This window comes from Physella acuta, unplaced genomic scaffold (assembly GCF_028476545.2).
Source record: "Physella acuta isolate Inbredline_101_S28 unplaced genomic scaffold, ASM2847654v3 ptg000677l, whole genome shotgun sequence".
In the NCBI taxonomy this organism is placed as follows: Eukaryota; Metazoa; Mollusca; class Gastropoda; family Physidae; genus Physella; species Physella acuta.
Genome location: NW_026732196.1, coordinates 925,193 through 942,335, shown reverse-complemented (window position 1 = coordinate 942,335; position 17,143 = coordinate 925,193). Strand labels below are relative to the sequence as shown.

The window sequence follows — 17,143 nt, the reverse complement described above, 5'->3', positions numbered from 1 at the left end:
CCATCGTCCAAGTTCCCAGCGTCGGAATGTTGCGTCATTGTTCGCCACCGCATCGGACAGCTCCAGTTCATCATATAACCACTCTACGTGGACGTCTCAACCAGCGTTGAGATGAGATTGTTGCGTCATCACATTGACCAACGAAAGTTACGCCTACACCCGCCTCACGGGAATTTACGTCGACCAACGCCACAACCCACCCACCACAGAGGAACGCCAGCGATTACATAACACTTACACAAACACACTGCTCGCTGAGCCCGTTCAACCAGTTACACATTACCACTAAGATTGGCTCAAGGCCAGTACAGGACAACCTAGCCAGAACTGAGTTACATATGATTAGATTCACACATACTATAACATAGACATACATTATCAAGCAGAGACACCACAGATGTCAGGATACTTACACAAGATCTAGAACAATGACATTTTCTTTTTTTCAGGAACACAAGATTTTATGTATTTGTAAACTGTGCTGTCCCATTTTGTTTTGATTTTTATGATTGATGTTAGGGATAGAATAGAGTAGTAAGATAGATAGTTGTTGATGTATTAGATTAGTAGCAGACGCTGAAAAATATAATTTGTCAGCTACAGAAAGGGAGGGAGATATGTGATGACGCAAGATTACGTCAGACATGTTTAGCAGATATAGGTTAGCAGAAACAGACTATAGACCATAGTTGGTTGGTCAGATAGAGGCCAATGGGCGCACAGGGCTGACCGGTCACATGGGACGGTCAGCTGACCACTGAGGCGTGAGTCAGTAGAGCGATGGGCCAGGAGTTGTTAGGTAGTGGCAGAGACGGCCGAGGAATGTAGACAGTTAGGAGTTCATGATTAGCTAGCGAGGTAGAAGGTGTGAGATTGTAGAATGTAGAGAACAGTTAGTGTTAGGATTGGTCGTAGTAGTAGGTAGCATGTGGTATGAACAGTCAGTAGTAGTAATAAATAGTACAGTGTAGATCAGTTAGGTAGAAACTTGAACATATATATCATTTTTAATAAAGAACAATTATAGTTGAACTTGAACTGCGTGTTGTTGGATACATTCGTTACCGCCTTCATAAAAATCCCCACCCTCACAAGTACCTACCTACAATGCTGATGCCAAGACTTTTGCCCACCTCCCTGACCAGTTCCACAGTTCTGGGAGGGCCCCATGCCTGGTTCCCCACCGCTGGTGACCCGTCCGTCTGGAGGGTTTTCTGACCCGCGGCTTTAGCCTCGGACTGACTGGCGGAGTCGTCTTGTGGGGCTTCAGGCTGGGCTGGTGGGGGAGGGGAGGACACAAGGGGGACTGTTGCTGCTTCGTCATCTGACCTATAACAACAACAGAACATACATTACATGAGGGGGGGGGGGGGGGGAGGGGAGGACACAAGGGGGACTGTTGCTGCTTCTTCATCTGACCTACAACAACAACAGCACATACATTACACAACATCTGCACCATATATCATACAATACATACACAAATCCATTTTCATACATGATCACCGTGTTGATAAGATTTCTATCATACATGTTTGTTATTCTGGCTGTAAGACAGCACAATTTGTTTTCTCCGCCAATTAGTTCAGGGAGCAGTGAGCCAATGATTTCAAAAGATTAATTCAGTTATCTGCCCCTGATGTTTGTATTGGGTCCATGACATATTCCTGAAAGACACTTGCCCAAAGACCGTTTTCCCGAATGGATGGACACTTGCCCGAATGGACACCATACTGAGTCATGTCACCAACTTCAGTCATTGATTTGCTTCAGTCATGTGACCTACTTCAGTTGTATGCTCATGACTTCAGTCATATGCCCCCCATTGAGTCATGTGCCCCCCTCCCCCCATCGAGTCATGTGCCCCCCCCCCATCTAGTCATGTCCACAACTAACCACCCACTACGCCGGACCTACCTGAGGGACTTGGCCAGCTTGTGTAAGAGTGGGCTCTGCTGTGGCTCTGACGTGGGAGCCGGCTCCTGTGTGGCTCTTCCTGCGGTGGCTCCTGGTATGTAGGTGATGCTGAAAGTAGACATAACAAAGGTGAAGGTCAAGACAAGTAGGTCATCAGACACTACAGGAAGTCGTCACAGGCCAAAAATAGGACTCGAAATTATTACGTAATCTGACAGCAGAACTAATTTACGTGACATCGTTACATCCAGAAGGAAGTGGAAGAAGTCAAAACAACAGCATCACACAACTAGGAAGATAAACAGCATGACGTCATCACACAACAAGGAAGATAAACACATTGACGTCATCACACAACAAGGAAGATAAACAGCATGACGTCATCACACAACAAGGAAGATAAACAGCATGACGTCATCACATAACAAGGAAGATAAACAGCATGACGTCATCACACAACAAGGAAAATAACAGCATGACGTCATCACAAAATAGGGATGACAAACAGCCTGACGTAAATAGACGAAGATAAGCCAGGTGACGTTATCACACAGCAAGGAAGGTGAACAACATGACATCATTAGAGACCAGCGATAGTAGCCAAACATACGTCATCACTGACCACACGAGGTAAACCAGATCACCAGCACCACAAAACAAAACAACAACCACCGTCATCCCAGGTGACCGCCACCCCCAGGTGACCGCCACCCTCAGGTGACCGCCACCCCCAGTGCCCCGCCCATGAATGTAACCGGATATGTTTACCACATCGTGTTACAGAGTTTCTAATCAGTTTTTGAAATGTCTTCAACCCGAACAGAAAAACATTCCTATGTCGACACCCCCACCTAATAAAACCTAATTGAGGCCAACGACTGTTTCCATTTTTAACAAAATCCATCACCTGATGAACTTACTAATGCCAATGTACTGAGGGCATTGTAATCGCATTTTATTCGGTTGTTTCTAATACACTTAGCCAATGAAGCTAGTGTAGGAAATCCATACAACCGATTTTTATTACAGGCTATTTTAAACTCAGATTTCTAGCGTTAAATAAACACGTCTCTAGCCGAACGCTAAGCGCACTTTATTTTAACGCTAAAAGCTAGCATTGAGACACAATTCCTGCACTACAGTGGTTCCCAACTTATCCTCACGGCGTCTCCACTCACCCAAGATTCTAACTACACACAACTAGAGTACTCAACCTTCAAACATGTTATCACACACCGCGACCTGTGGCGTCATACGCAAGTCAAGCAATATTACTCAGTGACACAGCGAGGGCTGGTGGTAGGGGGATAGCCCTTTACTGCTCTAGAAAACACAGGGAGGGCTGGTGGTAGGGGGGTAGCCCTATACTGCTCTAGAAAACACAGGGAGGGCTGGTGGTAGGGGGGGGTAGCCCTTTACTGCTCTAGAAAACACAGGGAGGTGCTACAATGGAGAGCGGCATTTCTTTTAAACATCACTCGGGTTGTGTGTGTGTGTGTGGGGGGGGGGGGGGGGGGGGGAGAGGGGTAAACACGATCACAACCTTACCCCCGAATGTAATAGAAAACAAAAGTGATTTGTATAGAGAGTGTATAATTTAACCTGTGTCGCCCCCCCCCCTCCACCCCGCCGGAAGTTCAAATACGCCACAGGCCGGATGTTTCAAATCAAATGCCCCCCCCCCCTGGTGTAAAATGCTTGAAAGAACCATTGATAGAGATGTAGATGTGCGAGTTAAATACATAGAGGCGCCACTTTTAAGGACTTGACAGTAGATGGTGGATAACATATGGCTAATGTATGCTTGTATGTGGGTTACAGTAAACATATGGTGGGATACATGTACCCAATAACTGAAACACCTCCTTTACCTAACACACGAAACACCTTTTCCTGAACCTAAGAAACACCTTCTCTACCTGATATTTGAATTTACCTGATGTCTGAAACACCCTCACTGTACCTGATGTCTGAATCACCCTCACTTTACCTGATGTCTGAAACACCCTCACTTTACCTGATATCTGAAACACCCTCGCCTTTAGCTGCCATACTGGAGTGGGATGACGGGAACAAATGATTTGGCCCCATGCCAGCAATTTAAATCCCGCTGTTGGCAGGGAAGTAACTCCTTCGTCTCATCCAACAGGGCGACAACTTAAGTTCATTTTCACCGCAATTAATGTCAGTATGTTTTGGTCTGCAAGTTTATCCTTCTATCACATATTTATAAAGCACAAAGTAATCCAAAAAATCCTGAACGTTTTGAATGAAGTTTGAATCAGTTGAATTTTACACAGAAACCGTACGTAATTTTTGTTTCACCTGCGTATCCAAACACAAGAACAGTTGAAGACATTCAGAGATCAATAGTAAAGGCCAATATTTCAAGACGGTTGGAGACTGCCATCAGGCTGTGGGGAGGGGGAGGAGGGGTATAATTTGAAACAAGATAACAGCTTAGACTAAAGAACAAAGCTTTCGTGGAATGAATGCCAAAAATTACGAAAACAACCAGTCTGAACCAGAAGACTTGTAAATCTAGTTTGCGCTCATCTAATTTTTCTTCCCCCGTCCGTCTCATTATCCACCAACTCCACGAACCAGACGCTAACAAAAGAAATCAAGCACCAAACAGCACGACATAAATCGAGTGTTTACCCGGGGTTTATGTATAAAGTTTCTATCGAGTGAACACCAAAACGGAAGCTACTGTGAGCCCGGCACACAATAAATACAATGACGTCATATCCGTGGGCTGGTGCGCGGTGTCACTTCCGGTACGTGGAGCAACATGATTCAACAATGTAGGACAGCAACAGCTAATGGAGATAAGGGTTAAAGGACAAGGGTAGCTGCTCCGGTCATTGGAGGGTTAGTGTTTGTTGGGTGTTTCAAGTGTCTTATTGTTAGACGAGTCTTATTGTTTCAACTGTCTTATTGTTACAAGTGTCTTATTGTTACAAGTGTCTTAATGTTACAAGTGTCGGACTATTTTAGGTGTATTATTGTTAGAAGTGTCTTCATGATAAAAGTGTCGGTGTTTTTATGTGAGAAGTGTTTGTCCATTATATGTGTTCCTACATAACAAATGTGGCATATAACAGGTGTGTTGATTTGAAAAAGTCCGGAGTTTATTTTGATTTTCTGAGCATCTTGATATAGGAAGTGTATATAAGTAAATGTGTTTTGTAAAAAGTAATAGTTGCTTTAGTATCGGAGGTTTGTCTAATTTAAAAAAAAAAGAATTACATCTTAGAAAGTATTTTCGAGTTTGAAGGCTGTCCACTGCATAAATGAAAGAACACGGAAGTGGAAGGTAAGAATAACTGACGCTGATATTGTGATAACGAGGCCACAGCCATTTATCGTCTGATCTGATCGTCAGGTAGAGAGCGGCGACCTCTAGGAAGTGACGTCACGATGGCCTTATTTTGACCCAACGATCAGCACACGACACTAATCGGCTCACTTGGCCGGCAAACACAACATATCAAACCGAAACCGGCGCAGAACCGGTTTGGATCAGAAACTGACCGGAATAAACTGGGCGGAATTCAATGATGAATTCATACAGCTAGAAAATCGCATTATAGCGGCTCCGTTAGTTTTTAAAAACAAGGAAATACACAACGCCAGAGTTATAATGTTGGGCTCTACAGAATATATCCATGCTTATCCACCTAGTTAATTTATCCACAAGATCCTAGTGAACACAGTTCTATATACAGAATCCAATCCCTCCTCTCATACCCAGTTACCGACACAACACGAGTGCCTGACCAACCAAGTGTATTCTTCACGTGAGTTTCAGGCAAGTTTATCGATTTATATTTCCAGCACACCCCCACCCCCACCCACACACCCCACACCAGCAGCGGTGTGGTAAAAAACCGGGCTAGACAAATGCCGGGTTGTCTACGATTCCAGGTCAATTAAACAATCGATGGCTTGCCTAATTGTGCCAGTTGTACCATTAGACAGCGATAACATGTTGTCGTGTGCTGGTCGGATGGTGATGATAACATGTGTGCTAGTCGGATGCTAACTTGTTGTCGTGTGCTAGTTGGATGATAACATTTGGTCGTGTGCTAGTCGGATGAGAAAACATTTGGTCGTGTTCTAGTCGGATGATGATGATAACATGATGTGTGTACCATCACACGATAACATGTGGTCGTGTGCTAGCTGTAAAATCACACAGAGATAAGATGTGGGCGGGTGCTAGTCGTGTAGTGATGACATGACGTGTGTGCTAGACATAAGGTGATGCTATGATATGTGTGCTCGTGATATAGTGTGCTGGGAGACGGCGGTTCTGATCTTTCAAACCTCACAATAGTGCCACCCCCCCCTCCTTAATTGTCACTATTATCAAATCCACCCGCTCTTTAAATGTCACTATAATCAAACCCACCCTTCATTTAATGTCACTATAATCAAACCCACCCACCCTCCCTAAAAGCCACTATCATCAAATTTTCATGCACACAGAGTCCTCATAATCGTTAATGATTTTATTTTCCTATTTATAAACAATCCGTATTCTCAAAACTCTCGCATTCCTACACTGTCCATTTATCCAATTTCCCCTCACCTTACAGCCTAAACAAGATGTCTAAAACTTTCTGTCTTTAAGTAAACAGCTCACACGGAAAATGATCCGTTTGGCACACGCAGGTATTTCATGAACGAGCAAACAACGCTCACTGCACGCTATACGGTCTGGTCACCACACAGTATGGCTGTCCAGGGCCGTTAGCGCAGCTCTGTTCAGGACAGGGTTTCTTTCAGGAAGCTCTTCGGAAAAAGGGGAGGTGGGAGAAGGGCGGAGGCGCCCCCCCCCCGAAAAACGTCTACCGCTCCCAGAACGAAATAGAATTTTTATAGAAAATATATATCAGTGCCCCTCCCCCCCTCCATGGAGAAAAAAGTCGGAACGAAACACTGGTTCAGGACCGTCATCATCTAGACCACCTAGATAGAACATCGTCCCAAAATTATCGGGAACACAAATAGAACATCGTCCCAAAATTATCGGGAACGCAAATAGAACATCGTCCCAAAATTATCGAGAACACAAATAGAACATCGTCCCAATTTTAACGGGAACAAGTCAAATAGAACATCGTCCCAAAATTATCGGGAACACAAATAGAACATCGTCCCAGTTTTAACGGGAACAAGTAAAAAAGAACATCGTCCCAAAATTAACGGAAACACAATTCAAATAGAACATCGTCCCAAAATTATCGGGAACACAAATAAAATAGAACATCACCCCAAAAGGAAAAGGAACAAAAATAAAACAAAAAATAATCCCAATGAAAGCAGTGATGAAATAGAATTAGGTTCAGAGATATTTTAGGCGGATTGCTCAGTGAGACCTTTATATCCGATAGGGCCCTAATTATAACGACAATAATAGGCCGATTCTTCAACGATATTGGCCGATACTCAAAGGTCTCAGCTGGGCCGACACGATGTGTGATGGCTTGTTACTTGATCGATCTTAACAGGCCCGATACTTCAGCGATCTAAATGTGGCCGATACTTCAGCGATCTAAATGTGGCCGATACTTCAGCGATCTAAATGTAGCCGATACTTCAGCGATCTAAATGTGGCCGATACTTCAGCGATCTAAATGTGGCCGATACTTCAGCGATCTAAATGTAGCCGATACTTCAGCGATCTAAATGTGGCCGATACTTCAGCGATCTAAATGTAGCCGATACTTCAGCGATCTAAATGTGGCCGATACTTCAGCGATCTAAATGTGGCCGATACTTCACATATCACGACCGATACTTGAACATCACAATACGGCCAATACTTTAACGATCTAAATGTGGCCTATACTTTAACGATCTAAATGTGGCCGATACTTTAACGATCTAAATGTGGCCGATACTTTAACGATCTAAATGTGGCCGATACTTTAACGATCTAAATGTGGCCGATACTTTAACGATCTAAATGTGGCCGATACTTTAACGATCTAAATGTGGCCTATACTTTAACGATCTAAATGTGGCCGATACTTTAACGATCTAAATGTGGCCGATACTTTAACGATCTAAATGTGGCCGATACTTCAGCGATCTAAATGTAGCCGATACTTCAGCGATCTAAATGTGGCCGATACTTCAGCGATCTAAATGTAGCCGATACTTCAGCGATCTAAATGTGGCCGATACTTCAGCGATCTAAATGTGGCCGATACTTCACATATCACGACCGATACTTGAACATCACAATACGGCCAATACTTTAACGATCTAAATGTGGCCTATACTTTAACGATCTAAATGTGGCCGATACTTTAACGATCTAAATGTGGCCGATACTTTAACGATCTAAATGTGGCCGATACTTTAACGATCTAAATGTGGCCGATACTTTAACGATCTAAATGTGGCCGATACTTTAACGATCTAAATGTGGCCTATACTTTAACGATCTAAATGTGGCCGATACTTTAACGATCTAAATGTGGCCGATACTTTAACGATCTAAATGTGGCCGATACTTCAGCGATCTAAATGTAGCCGATACTTTAACGATCTAAATACGGCCGATACTTTAACGATCTAAATGTGTCCTATACTTTAACGATCTAAATGTGGCCGATACTTTAACGATCTAAATGTGGCCGATACTTTAACGATCTAAATGTGGCCGATACTTCAGCGATCTAAATGTAGCCGATACTTTAACGATCTAATTGTGGCCGATACTTCACACATCACGACCGAACCTTGAACGATCCCAACTTCACCCATCTACACATGGTGGATACCTCTACGATCTATATAAGGCCGATTATCAGAGATCTCAGCCTGGCCGATACATCAACGACAGCAACACGGCAGAGATTTCACCCATCAGATTTGAACTCAGCAGAAAATAAAATACGTTTCCCGGGTTTTCATATAAACCACAACATGTTTTTGAAACACATCCATGCTGTGTAGACGTAGAGCACACATTTTTCTTTGCTAACCGAGTTCAGTTCCATTTCTGAAGCCATCAGCTAAAATTGATAAGTTAACTATGTAATGCAAACTGCTATGGCTTAAAAAAATATTACGGTAAATTAGAAAATAAATTATCAAAACCAAATCGAAAAAAGAACTTCCATCACAACCTTGATGGGACAAAGTTGAGATTCTCGAGATGTAGAAAACATTTAACCCCTACAAGATGGCGTCTACCAAGACATGCTAAACGACGAACTACCGTCGGGTCCAGTGGAGTCATTGTTGGTAACTATACATGAACTTCCTAGTCTCCGTAGGTTTAGCGTTACTCCAAGATAGCGAAACAAAACATTGGGGGGCTATCAACTATATTTACCAAACTGTTAAAGCTAAAAGTTCTAGAAGTTCAGACACCCCCCCCCCCCCACAATACAAATGTTTATAATCTATACATCCTGACTAGAACCCCCCCCCCCCCCCCCACAATACAAATGTTTATAATTTATACATCCTAACTAGAACCCCCTCCCCACAACACAAATGTTTATAATTTATACATCCTAACTAGAACTCCCCCCCTCAATACAAATGTTTATAATTTATACATCCTAACTAGAACTCCCCCCCCCTCAATACAAATGTTTATAATTTATACATCCCCCCACACACACACCCACTACAAATGTTTATAACCTATACATCCTGACCTGACACCCCCCCCACACCCAATACAAATGTTTATAACCTATACATCCTGACCTGACCCCCCCCCCCCCCCCACACCCACTACAGATGTTTATAACCTATACATCCGGACAACCAGGCCAGTTCTATGTTAAATCAATACCAATCTCTCTACTCAAACACGACGGACAAAAACAACCGGCATTGTATTTAAATGTTGTACTGTTAGGAAAAGTTGAATAATAAAATCTTTAATTTTTTTAGGTGAGCAATAACAATTACTTAAGGAAAATGTGCGATTTTGGCATTTGACGGTAGTTTTCTAAAATCTATAGTCTTTATGTGTGCGCGTGAGTGTGTGTGTGTGTGTGTATCTGTCTGTATACGTATGTATCTGTATTTGGTGTGTGTATACGTGTGTATCTGTATTTGGTGTACATCTACGTGCGGGTGTTTTTGATCCACGTGTATCTGCGTGTGTATCTGTATTTGGTGTATGTGTACGTGTGTGTTTCAGAAGCCCGTGTGTGGATTACCTTTTTAAAACTCGAATATCAACTTATGTAATAAATGAGCATAATGACGTATGTGTAAAGCAGTTTTGAAAGAAGCCAGAGAGGTTTTGTTGGTAAAAGACAACAAATTGTCCGTCATAGCCACAACCTGTCGCTTCTAACACAACCAGTTTGAGCAGAAGCTTTTCAGTCTATACAACATGACTTGTGGGGGAACTAGATCAAGGCACAATATAACCCAAGGTAGTTAGGGAATGGCGCTGGTTAAATACATAGTCGGTTCTGACGGGGTAGCTATGGTATAATAACTTCATCAATAACCAACATCATTACTAGTTAACATCATAATCACTAGCCTACATCATCACTATCTTAGACCAACATCACACACCACCATCATCACAAACCACCATCATCACAAACCAACATCACCACAAACCAACATCATCACAAACCAACATCATCACAAACCAACATCATCACAAACCAACATCATCACAAACCAACATCAACACAAACCAACATCATCACAAACCGCCATCATCACAAACCACCATCAACACAAACCACCATCAACACAAACCAACATCATCACAAACCACCATCATCACAAACCAACATCATCACTATCTTAGACCAACATCACCACAAACCACCATCATCACAAACCAACATCATCACTATCTTAGACCAACATCACACACCACCATCATCACAAACCACCATCATCACAAACCACCATCATCACACACCACCATCAACACAAACCAACATCATCACAAACCACCATCATCACAAACCACCATCACCACTGCGTGAGAAACAGCCCATCTCAACAATCGTCACCGCCTAACTCCGTGCCACACAAATCAATACTTTATATTACTTTGTAAACAAATAAAGATCAGAATGCATCAAGCTGTAAAAAACAACAACAACACGTTAAGAAATGCTGACATCTCACAATGAATCGCACAAGCAAAGAAAGACAATTTTGGTATTCCTCTGTTTGTATCGCCCACGACAGTAGCTGTAAGAATATCTCCTCCACTGGATTATATGTCTATCCACTGGATATGTCTATCCACGGAATATCTGTCTATCCACTGAATATTTGTCTATCCACTGAATATCTGTCCCTCCACTGAATATCTGTCTATCCACTGAATATCTGTCTATCCACTGGATATTATCTGTCTATCCAATAAATATCTGTCTATCCACTGAATATTTGTCTATCCACTGAATATCTGTCTATCCACTGGATATCTGTCTATCCACTGGATATCTGTCTATCCACTGAATATCTCCCCAGAGTTATCTCTCCTTCCACCGAATTACCTCCCTGTTCTACTGGTTCTACAGCCGGAGCGTCACCCACCCACCACGGCGGCCCGAGGGGACGGGCGGGGTTTAAAAGGCAGGGAATCAATAGACCTACTCCCGGGCACGTGTGGCGCCACACACAGCTGTGGACAGTGGCCAAATTAAACGTCTGTCCAGTTAGGTACAGGGTGGGTAGACTTTTACGGCCCTCACCCATTCGCTAGAGACTTAAAATATATTTCTTTTCTCCGCTAGTCGGAGTAAAATAATAAGAATAAGGTCTATTCTTTGCTAGCCGGAGCCTAAATTATATTTCGTTTCTCCGCTAGACGGGGTTAAATTCAAAATGTCTATTTATGCTAGCCGCAGCCTAAAATATATATTTCATCGCTAGACGGAATAAAATAATTAAAAAAAAAATATAATGCTTATTCTTTGTTAGCCGGAGCCTAAAACTATATTTATTTTCTCGATTAGATGGAGTAAAATAAAAATAATGTCTATTCATTTCTAACTGGGCCTCAAAAGATATTTCTTTTCTCCGGTAGACGGAGTAATTAAAAAAAATTCTATTTTTTCCTAGCCGGAGTTTAAAAAGAACGTCCACTATGGGCCAGAGCTAAAAACTATGGTCAAGAAATCACTAATTAGCTGTTGGTGCTTTTTAAATGAAACTGAAGTGGCAAACTTAGTTTGTCCAGTTGCCTGGTCGAGTCGGTAAAGCTCGTGGTTGCTAAACCGAAAAGTCTCGAGTTCGAACCCTCGGGCAGATGAGGGTCGTTAGCTAGTCACAACAACTCTTCTAGGAGAGACGACTCCAAAATCAAACAACTGCTGCCTTGTAGTTTGTTCTTGGTTGGACAAAGGCTATGGAAGCAAGCCCAAAATGAAAAGCAGGTTGAAATCGGAGTCAATGGCCTCAATGGCGCATAAACACGTATACTTAATTGAGTTGGAGGGGATCCCTTCCAACACTAAAATTAGGAACGAAGAAGAAGAAAGTGTCTATTTGATGGTGGCAACTTGAATTTAGCAACTAACTCTTATTTTGGTCAACTGCTTGAAACTCAAATTATAAAAAAAATTAATTAGAATACAACTACATAACCTAGAATGCAGTAGAAGATAAAAAAAGAAGCACTACCAAATATTACTCAATATCCGTGTAGACGACATCACCATAACTATATCAATGTTCACCATAACCACAATAATAGAGACAACAAATATGGACCAGAGAGCTTGATTGTGTAAATCAGAAAACATAAAAAAGATGCAAACGATAGCCACGAAACAAGGAACATTTCAGCACTGTTTTGCTCAATCAGTCAAAGACAACAAACAAAATAAAAACATAAACCACTAAAAACGTAATAAAATAAACGAAACAAAACAAAAAACATTTTGAATACGGAAACAACTTTTTAAAATGAGCAGATTCAAGCCCCAGTGTCGGGGTAGTGGTGGTATGGTGATAGCATTTAGATCAGATAGATTTGAGGCTATTTTAAACAACAAGTCCGGGGTAGGGGGGGGGGGGAAGGGTGAGGAGAGGGAGGGTTCGCTAGAAGACAACTGGGCAGACGAAATGGAACTGACTGGGTTAGGATACACAGTTTCCCGCCATTATCTCCCCTGTCTGCGTTAATGCTTTCAAAAGTCTAGGGAAAAATCGATTCCTCTCACGTTTAGATGAACCTGTGTGTACGGTTATTGGAACAGCCGTGATGAACCGGTGTGTACGGTTATTGGAACAGCCGTGATGAACCGGTGTGTACGGTTATTGGAACAGCCTTGATGAACCTGTGTGTACGGTTATTGGAAGAGTCGTAGGATATTTTCCTGCCTCATCCATTTTTATAAACAGCTGACAGTATTATTATATTAGATGTATATATACATGTAAATAAAATCTGTCTGCTTGCCTACCCACCTGCCTGCCTGCCTACCCATCCACCCACCCTTCCATCCATCCATCCACTCACCCACCCACCCATCCATCCATCCATCCATCCATCCACCCACCCACCCACCCACCCATCCATGCATCCACCCACCCACCCATCCATCCATCCACCCACCCACCCACCCACCCACCCACCCATCCATCCACCCACCCACCCACCCATCCATCCATCCACCCACCCACCCACCCACCCATCCATCCATCCATCCATCCACCCACCCATCCATCCATCCATCCACCCACCCACCCATCCATCCATCCATCCACCCACCCACCCATCCATCCATCCATCCACCCACCCACCCATCCATCCATCCATCCATCCACCCACCCATCCATCCATCCATCTATTACATGGGTATAATCGAGCAACAAAACCCCCGTAGAAGGACAACGAGACACACACGCCAAAAAAAAAAAAATCACACAATTTTGTAAATATTTCTTAAGCGTTGAAATAATATAAAAATAATATAAAGGACAGTTCATCGTTTGTTTTTTGTATTCATAAAATAATTTTAGTATATTGATTTTTTTTCCGTTTCAGGGAGCAGATAAGAAAGTGACATCCCAAGTTAGTGGCAAGAGAAATTCGTAAAGCAAGAAATTGACAAAACTAGTAGGGTACATCTCTAAAAGGTCATATGACAAGAAAGTGACATCAGAACGTGACATGACAAGTAAGTGACATACGAGAAAGTGACACGACAAGGTCACAAGCAAGTCACACGACAAGCAAGTCACACGACAAGCAAGTCACACGACAAGCAAGTCACATGACAAGCAAGTCACATGACAAGCAAGTCACATGACAAGCAAGTCACACGACAAGCAAGTCACATGATAAGCAAGTCACATGACAAGCAAGTCACACGACAAGCAAGTCACATGACAAGCAAGTCACATGACAAGCAAGTCACATGACAAGCAAGTCACATGACAAGCAAGTCACACGACAAGCAAGTCACATGATAAGCAAGTCACATCATCTACTGCAAGCCCACCATGAAAGCATTCCATTAGAAAAATCTCACAAGAAGAGGCCAAAAAGAATTCCAGTCCATATTTCTAGCAGCCATTGCGCAAAACTGACGGCTTTTATTCAGGCCAGTCTCGCTGTCAATAGATTTCAAACACGCGCTTCTTATGGGGCCTGTTTTTTTTTTTGGAATATGAAAGCTTGCCATCAATATCAGTCGGAGAGCCAACACTGTACATAGTCAACACTGACTGCTCGCTTTTCTATGGCCCATTCTTGCTTTCTGGCATAATGGACTTCCTGTCTGGCCAACTACCTCCTATGTGGCCAACAGTCATTTATAGTCTTTCTGGCCAACTGTGGCCCCAGTCTGTAGAGTTGGATTCAAGTTATAGCAAATATAGCCTGTATAGGGTAAGACAAGGGCTTTTGACTTAGTGGGTCTCACAAGAGGACTATTGGCTCAGGGGGTCTCATAACAGGACTGTTGGCTCAATGGGTCTCATAACAGGACTGTTGGCTCAATGGGTCTCACAAGGGGGGTGTTGGCTCAGTGGGTCTCACAAGGGGGGGGTGTTGGCTCAGTGGGTCTCGTAAGGGGGGTGTTGGCTCAGTGGGTCTCACAAGGGGGGTGTTGGCTCAGTGGGTCTCACAAGGGGGGTGTTTGCTCAGTGGGTCTCACAAGGGGGGTGTTGGCTCAGTGGGTCTCACAAGGGGGGTGTTGGCTCAGTGGGTCTCACAAGGGGGATGTTGGCTCAGTGGGTCTCACAAGGGGGATGTTGGCTCAGTGGGTCTCACAAGCGGGATGTTGGCTCAGTGGGTCTCACAAGGGGGATGTTGGCTCAGGGGGTCTCACAAGGGGGGTGTTGGCTCAGTGGGTCTCACAAGGGAGGTGTTGGCTCAGTGGGTCTCACAAGGGGGGTGTTGGCTCAGTGGGTCTCACAAGGGGGGTGTTGGCTCAGTGGGTCTCACAAGGGGGTGTTGGCTCAGTGGGTCTCACAAGGGGGGTGTTGGCTCAGTGGGTCTCACAAGGGGGGTGTTGGCTCAGTGGGTCTTACAAGGGGGGTGTTGGCTCAGTGGGTCTCATAAGAGGACAGAGCTGAACATATTACTAGCTCAACAGTACAATCAGAGGTATAAAACACGGCTGGACTTGTAGAAAACAACTACACATCTCAAGTACGACTACACATCTCAAACAAAATCTCAAACACGACTACACATCAAGTTTACACATCACATCATCATGATTAAACTCCTCACACCACCAGCACGGCACACTGACACCAACACGCTCTACTTTTCTTTTACTCTCTTGGTCATCTTCTGTTTGACCATCACACCAAGACCCTACAGAACTCGTGATCACCCGGAAGTCGTTCTAAAAATAATCTCCAGAAAACAACAGCATGTTTTTTAACCCCCCCCCCGCCTCTCATTCAGGTACAAACAGGTCAAGGATGTCAACAATGCCACCATTTTGTTCCCAACTAAACTCTGTACCCCACCCCCCAGAGTTTGAGAGCCCCTGGACCAGAGAAACAGGATACAGGCCGGCGCTAGACAAAATCAATACATCACCGCAGCAGATCAGATTAATGCTGGCTAAAGGAAGATCTAAGGGAGGGAACTGGGGAAGGAATCGGAGGAAAAAGGTACCAGTACTTAAGGTCAGACAACCCAGGGGGAGGTGGCGGGACTTAAAGCTTTATTAGTAGACAAAGATTTTAATAGTATTAGTAAGTTATATGTCCCTAACAGGACTTTACGGTTAGCCAGAGAATCTGTATTTAATGTAGATATACTGTTACATTAAGGAGAAGTGATGGTCCAGTTAATCAATGGAAGAGCTGGGTATTGTTAACGGCTTATATCGTCTTGGTGCATGGTTATTACAGTTTTAAAGTTACAGTTGTTAATCATGTTGCTTGAGGGCATTAGTAGAGGGCATTAGTAGAGGGCATTAGTAGAGGGCATTAAGTAGAATTATACACGGTGATAGGACGGTAAAAATGTATCTAATGAGGGGGTCACTGTTTAAGTGTTTGTTGGGGGTGGGGGGTGGGAGTCACTGTTTAAATGTTTGTTGGGGGGGGGGGTATTGTTTTCGTGTTTTACTATGAAGTCCATTAGTTGAACCAAACCACGGAGAAGCCGGCAAGGCGAAGGACTGGCCAGATACTGTCCAGATTTTCTATTAGCGGTTAATTAGCGCTGGAGGCTGGATGGTGAAGACGTTACTTAAGATGTTAATTAGCGTAAGTAGACCCTGGTGTATCATTACATCTGTGTGACACAGGACAGTCACGTTGGAGAAAGTCGCTATATCAGAGGTACGTCTTGTTCCAACATTAGAACCAATGGTCCGAGGGTTCTCTACTCATCTAAATCAAACCCATCAGTAGAGGGAAGGAAAAGGAAACCGGGACATTTTCGACCCGGAAATTCTCTGGTTTAGTTTTAAGTTTAAACTTGTACGTTTTTAAAATCTATTTTATACTACACAACACAGCTTGATACGAATTTAGTTTTAAAATATTCCAGTGGACGTATTTCTGCAATTAAAAAACAAACAACAACCCGAAGATCAGCTGAAGTATGTATCTCTTCAGTCAATACATGAGCGTTTACAACAACTTATTTTGGTCTTATCCTTTTTATTTCCAAAGTCACCAAGTTGGTAGAGTTCGTAGTACTCACACCGTAGTACTCACACCGTAGTACTCAGACCGTAGTACTCACACCGTAGTACTCACTCCCTAGTACTCACACCGT

At 43.3% G+C, this 17,143-nt stretch overlaps 2 protein-coding genes across 2 annotated transcripts in view; both read right to left on the bottom strand.

Annotated features, from left to right (window-relative positions):
* Positions 1–1,349, bottom strand: part of LOC131949200 (multiple PDZ domain protein) — a 35,722-nt gene extending 34,373 nt beyond the window's left edge. Inside the window, exon 1 of the mRNA XM_059310989.1 lies at positions 1,103–1,349. Within this exon, the coding sequence (XP_059166972.1) occupies positions 1,103–1,349 (247 nt within the window). The remainder of the gene's footprint in view (positions 1–1,102) is intronic.
* A 3-nt stretch (positions 1,350–1,352) lies between these two features.
* The window catches only part of LOC131949199 (multiple PDZ domain protein), a 335,233-nt gene continuing 319,442 nt past the window's right edge, over positions 1,353–17,143 (bottom strand). Inside the window, exons 31-32 of the mRNA XM_059310988.1 lie at positions 1,918–2,025; positions 1,353–1,419 (exon numbers count right to left, since the gene is read on the bottom strand). Coding sequence (XP_059166971.1) covers positions 1,353–1,419; positions 1,918–2,025 — 175 coding nt within the window. The remainder of the gene's footprint in view (positions 1,420–1,917; positions 2,026–17,143) is intronic.